Source organism: Lipotes vexillifer, unplaced genomic scaffold (genome assembly GCF_000442215.2).
Source record: "Lipotes vexillifer unplaced genomic scaffold, Lipotes_vexillifer_v1.1 scaffold418, whole genome shotgun sequence".
Classification (NCBI taxonomy): Eukaryota; Metazoa; Chordata; class Mammalia; order Artiodactyla; family Lipotidae; genus Lipotes; species Lipotes vexillifer.
The window spans coordinates 5,053,404-5,061,432 of NW_006798629.1; the positions used below are offsets into that span (position 1 = coordinate 5,053,404).

Genomic DNA, 8,029 nt, shown 5'->3' on the forward strand with positions numbered 1-8,029 from the left:
CTTGCTCTAGAAGTACATGGGTTACAATTGTTTCTATCTGAACATACAGTCACCTTCAATAGTTGTTTTCAAAATTCTTCTTATTCTTCTGGAAGCATGGGTAGTGGATGAGGGGGAAATTGGTTGAAAACAAAAAACGTTCAAAAAAGGAAAGCAGTGCTCATCCTCTTTTAAGAGCTATTCAGATGAAAAATGGTTCGGCATGAGCTTGATCTGTGTGTTTTTCATGGTTTTTAGTAGTAATGAAGATGCCATAACCACAGTCTCTTGATAATGCTCTAGCAGTTTCTTAGTACTTTTATCAACATATGAATTTTAGAACTGGCAATATGGGAATTTGACTAGTACATTTTTGTTTACAAAAAAAGGGTAACAACATTATAACTTCTTCATATCCGTGAATTATGGATCTTGACTTGCATACAAGCGAAACTAAAATGCAGTGGAACTTCAATATCCTAATAACTCTTCTTTCCACTATGACTCGCGAGAAAGGGGGATGCGTGCAGGCTGCTGAGTGCGCTGCAGTGCCAGAGGTGAACGCCTTCTGAATCCAGAATTTATGAGTTCTTCGCATGTCATTCATTCTTTTTCTCAATAAACATGTATTGAGTGCCTTCTCTGTTGCCAAGCTGTAGTGTCTATACATTGAGAGGTCTCTACTTCCTTAGGAAGGGTATAAAAATTGGAAGTAAGTGGTGCATCATCCCTATATATCCTCATCTCCATTAGGAAACATTATTTTCAATAATTTTTCGAAGAACATTAAATAGCTTTGTTCTTTAAAGATGAAATGATGCAAAATGAACCATTTGAAAAAGGATTTTTTTTCACATTTCATGCGTTATAAATGAATAGCTCGTTTCTTTTATAAAGCAAATTCCAGGTTTTAAATTTGATTTGTCCAATCTCTGAAGCAATATAAGTTTCCCATACCTAGCCCATAACGTTAGCTAGGACCGTTAAAGACTTTATGGAAGGAAGAAGCATAGTGTTCTGTGCTTTTTATTACAGAACTCTGGATCAGTTCTGTTTTAGCACCCTATCTAGTAATGGCAAGGATACAGCTGTCATATAAAAAGTAGGAGAATTACCATGTAAGTGCTGCCAGGTAGATCTGAGAGGATGAAATGATGGCAAAATTCAAGGTAACTAAAATCATAACAAGTGGATCCCTCAAACTTGATTTTCAGTTTCCTACTTTTATGAAAAAGAAGCTAAATGTGAGAAAACAAGCTTCTATTAATGATTGGGCAGTAAAAATGCAAACTTTGATATTGACATGGTCAGCCTCCTACAACTAAAATAATTTATAATCATAACTGGTCTTTCACGTAATAGCCCTGAGATACTTCAAGATGATGAATCATTTGGGAAGTAAGTCATTCATTTTAGCAAATGTTGACTTGGTGTCCTCTATCTGCCAGACAGAGCACAGCTGCTGGCAAACCCTGGTTTCCGAGAGAGGACCTGTCTGAGAGGGAGCGGGGAGTGGCGGGGAGTTGACCGCTGCTGAGACGTGGCGCGAAGTAAGGATGGACCTCTGCTCTGCAGAGTCATTGGTGACCTCCAGGGGTGGTTTCAGAGCGATGGCAAGGAGGCCACAGCCAGACCTGAGTGGGCCAGGACTGGAGAAGCACAAGTAGCACATTAAGACACTTCTGAAAAGACGTGTTGTGAGGAGGGAAAGAAGTAGGATGGTAACCAGGAAGGAATGAGAGTTCAAAGGAGAAGTTGGGAGACACGCTTGCGTGCGCGCGCGCACACACACACCACGGTTGTGTGCTCATGGGAAAGATACGGTAGAAAGGGGGAAATGATGATGCAGGAGAGCAAGATCCAGGGGTAACAGTCTCCAAAGGTCAGAGCAGATGGGATCTCCCCGCACGTGGGGAGGCGGGCCATGGCCAGGAGCAAGGGACGCTTCCTCCACGGTAATAGGTGAAAAGGCTTAGACTACAGGTAGACGCAGCTGCCTTTTAACACATATTTCTAGAACACCTGTTATGTTCTAGGCAACTGGCAACATGGCAGAGAGACCGAAGTCCTGTCTCCATGAAACTTTTATTCTAGTGGGGATTGGGGGAGGTGGACAGATCATAGCCAAATAAGTAAAATATGTAGTATGTCAGATGATGCAAAGCGCCATCAGGAAAAGTAAAGCAGGGACGTGGGGAAGGAGGATACGGAACACGGGGGCGGTAGTGTGGGGTGAGGGTGGACTCAATTCTCATGGACCTGAGCCCTTGATGTACTTCTGTGAACTGACTTCGTGGCTCTCAGACACATTTATTTTTCAAAGTTAGATTAAATATGGCCTTGTTCCCACAGGCCAGAGTTTGTGGGAAATCTATTCTCAGCCTGGCTTCCCAGGTGCCCCCTTCTGCGGGTTACCCCAGACTCGCCCAGCCCTGTACCTCTCCTTCAGAGTCCTCATCACAGGTTTTAGTCATATATCTGTTTATGTGATTATGTGATGAATGTATTTTCTAGAATCTCCAGGAGGGAAACTATGTCTGTTTTGGACAGTTGCAGTGTTGGCTATAATGGGCCCTGTTTGTTGAATGAATGAAAAGTAAAAAGACTATTTTCCATAAGCCACATCTTTAAGAATCTTGTTGTTTTATTATTCTGTGGTCACTTTGAAATTATCACGCCTCACTTCGTGTAGCTGATCTAGACCTTTATCAAAGCAGGTATGTTTTTATATCAACAGAGCATGTGAAATAGAGTTGTCCTCTAATTTAAACAATGTCTCTTTCCACCTAATTTGTTTTTTTACAGGACTAGTGCCAAAGGTGCTCCCCTGAATATAAATAAGGTCTCTACTAGCCTGATGAATTTTGGAAGAAAGTTGATTTCTCCGGCAACGGCCCCGGGCGGTGCAGATGGCCCAGTACCGGGAGGCAGTGGCGGTACCTCCTCCCCGGCTGTGGTTCCCACCAGGACCCTAGCAGAGGCCCCCAAGCATCCTCTGCAGCAGCAGCAAAGGCTGATGAAATCGGAAAGCATGCCAGTGCAGCTGAACAAAGGTAAGGGAAAATACTAGTTAATCTAGAGGAAACACTCCCAGGGTAGCCTGGGATTTCCTCACCTGCCTATGAGGAATCACCGTCCTAGAAAGAGAAATTAGTGCAAGACTTAATTTTTTTAAATCTGTTATAGTAGGTCCTTTTTAAATGGCAATATCAGATACTATATTGTTCTTAAGAACATTTTATGAGGTAATTTGTTAAAAGTACTTGTTTTAACATCTGTGCCTTAGTATACTTGCATTTGCGTCCTGGTGATGCCCACAGAGTATGGCGTGAACTATCACAGCACGGAACTTGATGTCAGTTGACCGAGATCTCTGCTAGCTTTGTATAGTGATGCTTCTGGCTAGAAGAGCATCTGAAATGGGAAGGTCTGGTACCCTGGGCTCTGCTAGTCATGGCATTTGTCCGTGCATTTGGTTTGGCCTGCTGCTGGGACTCAGGTACGCTCCTTTCCATTTCAGGGCCTTTGCAGCACTTCACCTGCCTCCGGTGTTTTGTTCATAAGGGGGCCCTTCAGGTTCTTACTCATAACCTTTTTCTCTTATTTTCTACTTATTTCCAAAGACATATGAATTAAGTACCCCTGCTCATAGCCGATTAGAAACAGCCACATTTATTTTTAGTGATGGGACTCTGCTGTCTATGCTACGGAAGCAAGAAATAGTAACACAATGGCAGAAAATCTACAAAAATCAATCCTAAGGCCTCACAAAGCATAGTATCTGTGGCCAGTTAGTGTCAGAGCAAATACCCTCCTGACCCCTGCCTCATCTGTGTCTTAAAGGTGTCCCTGGATCATAGCCAAGTTCAGTAACAGGTGTTGACAATAACAATAGTAATATTGAATCAGTAAGAAGACCTTAAACCATGTTCCATATACTCTGTTTAAGAAGATTGCATCCAAAATTATTTTAAAAATTAAATTATTGGCATTTAAACCGGTCAGAACTTAAGTTAAATGGACTCTTCTCCAATGATAGAAAATAATGAGTTATTCAGTGATAAGTGTGTGTTCTTCTGTTAGTTTCATCATATTATCTATCATTGCCTATATGAAGTATTAGACTTTATATATTTAGTATTTAAATTTCTACTAGAATATTCCATTTACCTTACATACGAATATCTCTTTTAAAATTACATTCTTCTCTTTTTAATGTAGAGCTATCACACATGATTTAAAGAATAGGAGACTTCAGATCATTAACACATTGTAAATGTATTTTAATGCCAGGAGACATGCCCACTTCCAGGATGGAAATGAATGTTATTTTATATGTTTCTTAATTGTACTGTTTTCCTGTTCTAAACAAATATGATTTCAATATTGCTTTGATAACAAGCTGTAGTCAGTAGTAGTTCTAACTGATGGCAGCAAATGAGTCAGAGAATCTCTCAATGCCGTTAAATTTTCTGAGGAACCAAGCCAAATGACTATAGAAATATAAAGTTGTGTCTCTAAGGAAATGTCAAGTATTAATATCACAGTAAGTGAGAAAGGAAGTGCATGAGGATGGAACAATTGATGAAAACTAAGTCTCCAGTTACAAGGAAACAACAGAGCACTTAAGCAAAGTATTTGGAACGTGAGCATCACTGGGGCATTTTGTAACTGATCCCTGCGCTGAACGAAAGTGGTCTTGTTTGGCAACTCTCCTTTTTATTTCTGGTTTGTTCTTGTCGTGTCAACCTACAAAAAGCTTGTCTGCTTTCATATTAAAGGTATGTTGTCCTGCTAATGCCCCTCCCTGCATGAAGTTTTGAATAAAATGGAGTAAAAGGAAGGAGAAAGGTTTATACCAGTAGAAGCGAGGGTAGGTTGATCCCCTTCCTTCATTCACTCTCCAGTGAACCACGGGCAGAATCCTGAAGCTTTCAGACCCTTTTCCTCACCCGGAAATAAGAGGTTTGGGCTGATCCCTGGGGAGCCTCCCAGCTCCAAAAATCTGCGGTTCCTTTGGTAAAAGATACCAACATGCATGGACATATGTACACTACCAAACGTAAAATAGGTAGCTAGTGGGAAGCAGCCGCATGGCACAGGGAGATCAGCTCGGTGCTTTGTGACCACCTAGAGGGGTGGGATAGGGAGGGTGGGAGGGAGGGAGGGAGAGGCAAGAGGGAAGAGATATGGGAACATATGTGTATGTATAACTGATTCACTTTGTTATAAAGCAGAAACTAACACACCGTTGTAAAGCAATTATACCCCAATAAAGATGTAAAAAAAAAAAAAAAGATACCAACATCGGTTGTCTATGCTGGTGTTTCCCACAAGTGTCCTGTTGTGCTGTGACACTGACAAATCTGCAGGTGTGTCACCTGGCCCGGGAATGAGTGAGCACAGGGTTTACCCTTTCGGAAGGCATGTGTTGGAATAGGACTTCTGACTATCTCAGAACAGTCATCTACTTGGTGCCTTTTTAGTGTACTCTGCTGGAAAATTTGAAAGTTGTTTTGAAAAGTGGTTGTTTACGCAGCTGGATATCCTTATGGCTTTCATAGGTTAGTTAACTCTCGATTACCTGTGCTTGTATAGGGGAAGAGTTCTACGGAGAAGCCAACATTCATGTATGTGTCACTTGAAATGCCTTCTGCTGTTGGCATCTCTGTTGGGGCCGGGGTCCTGAAGGAGGGAGGGAGCACAGGTGATCCTCCATCATTTTCCTGGTGACATCCAATATTAAAATTAGTCTCAGTCTCTAAATATACATTAATAGGTGATCCAGAAGCAGCAGAGTGAAATGGGTAGCAAGCATAGAATTGAAAATTTTCAGATGTACAGAAAATGAGGCACACCATTCACCAGTGAATAGAGAGTTAACTATATTATGAAAATTCGGGACCTGAGAAGTTCCACTAAAAGTTGTTTATCACTTGTTTGGCATATGTACCTATTTATAGATTTTATTTCAGCTATAGGAGAATATAAATGCAGGTACCGTTAATTGATAGGAATGGTCTAATTACAACCCAATAATTTCCAGATGAGCTGGCTGTGCTGTAAATCATGATGGTAGCAAGTGGTCAAGGCACTGAGGGTTGTCATATAATTCAAAACTTGATTTTTTTTTTTTTTTTACTATTGTGTAAAAGCTACAGGGAAAGCAAATCTGTTATCATACATAGAAAATATGGTGCCTTTTAAGAAGGCTTGTTTTTCAGCTCATTAATCTCCAAATAGCATGGGGCTTCAGATGCTGATCTACCAAGGGGATGATTCTGTTGACAGCAACTGTGCTTTATATTGAACTTTGTCATCCAGGAAGGAAATCAAAGAACCAAAAAAATTTTCCTTCTCAGTGGTCGTGTACCTCGAATGCTTCTCAGTACTTCCTTTTCCTTTCTTTCCTGCATTTTTTAAATGTACTCCCTTTCCCCCCCTTTTCCTCTGTTTTTTGAATTTGAACACTTCTTTATTTTAAGCATTTACTGCAGGTCCAATTTGTAAATGAAATCTCGCCTGTAATAAGTATATCAAGTTTAAAGGGTATGCAGTTCACAGATTTATTTTTACATGTTGACATTTATAAGTGCATGTGGTAACTTATGAAATCTTTTCAATACTTAATATGAAATTAGAACTTGTTTAGGTCTTTATCTTATCACTGAAGAAATTGGTTTCAAGTTTAGTTAAAAATAAATTTTGTCTGTTGCAGGAGGAAATCAATTTCAGAAGAATGTTGACTTCTTGATAAAGGCATATAACTTACTTTTGGATAAAGAATTTTTTTAAAAAAATAAGAAAATATAAAATCATGCTGTTATTTGTAGCATAATGAAATCTGCTCAGCCAAGTCTTTTGATGGCTAAAGTTTCCTATACTTTAGACTAGTAGAAACTTGTTTTTTTCCTTAAGAAAAACAGGCACAAAAGCTTTTTAGGAAACACTTTTAAAAAATCAGTTTCTTTAAAAAATATTTTATATTTTTCTAAGATTGTGCTGTATTTTCTCTTTCACTGTACTTTTAGTAATTAGGTTGATAAGTAAAAGTATTCCAGCATTAAATATGAAAGAAAAGTTGATTTTCTTTTCCTCTTTATGATATCTAATTATTTTTTCTTATGAAATCCAGGCGATGTAGTTACAGGAAGCGATGCTCAGGTTTCTGTTCCTGCCCAGACCCTAACTGACCTCCCAGGTACAGTTACCATGGCAATGCAGTATCTCTTTGCCTGCAGTACTATCATTGCCTCTTCCCAAGCTCCATTTTCCTTTCTGCCCACCTTCCATTCATGCTGTTTATCAGTTCACTCCATTGTTCAGCCACTGAGTGGCACTGTTGTTAAGAACAAAAGTCCCCTCTCATGTCATATCGTGCTGATGCTGATGCCAAATCCCGTTAAGCTGTGGGGTTTTTTTTTTATCAAGTTTGCACCAGCTTCTTTCCTTGCCGGAATATGGTCACTCTAGATTTTGTGATTATTTTACCACCACATTTTATTTGGCAGCTCACGCTGAGGTGTTCTTTCAGTTGTGCATAGGTGCTCTGTGACAAGATTTGACAAATTAGTTCTGAGGTTAAGACATTTTAGATGCTGTGTGTATACATATTATTGTATGTATTAGCCATAGGTACTTATTATATTTTAGCTAAAAGAATTACAACCTGATTCTGAAATACATTTTTAAGTACAGCCTTCATACTATGAATCATATTAACAGAATTAAAGTTCAGTGTGACAAATCTCTATGTAGAGTCATTGGTAATGATTTAAAATAAAAGGATAATAGTTAAATATCATAACCGTGTGTTCAAAATCTAGAAGAAGTTTATTTAAGAAATACAGGGGGCTTCCCTGGTGGCGCAGTGGGTGAGAGTCCGCCTGCCGATGCAAGGGACACGGGTTCATGCCCCGGTCCGGGAAGATCCCACATGCCGCGGAGCGGCTGGGCCCGTGAGCCGTGGCCGCTGAGCCTGCGCGTCTGGAGCCTGTGCTCTGCAATGGGAGAGGCCACAACAGTGAGAGGCCCACGTACCGCAAAAAAA

The 8,029-nt window shown here is 40.2% G+C and overlaps 1 protein-coding gene across 1 annotated transcript in view; it reads left to right on the forward strand.

Moving 5' to 3' along the window:
- The window catches only part of TBC1D5 (TBC1 domain family member 5), a 358,157-nt gene that overhangs the window by 274,749 nt on the left and 75,379 nt on the right, over positions 1-8,029 (forward strand). Inside the window, exons 15-16 of the mRNA XM_007470644.1 lie at positions 2,785-3,032; positions 7,115-7,180. Of these exons, the coding sequence (XP_007470706.1) occupies positions 2,785-3,032; positions 7,115-7,180 (314 nt within the window). The remainder of the gene's footprint in view (positions 1-2,784; positions 3,033-7,114; positions 7,181-8,029) is intronic.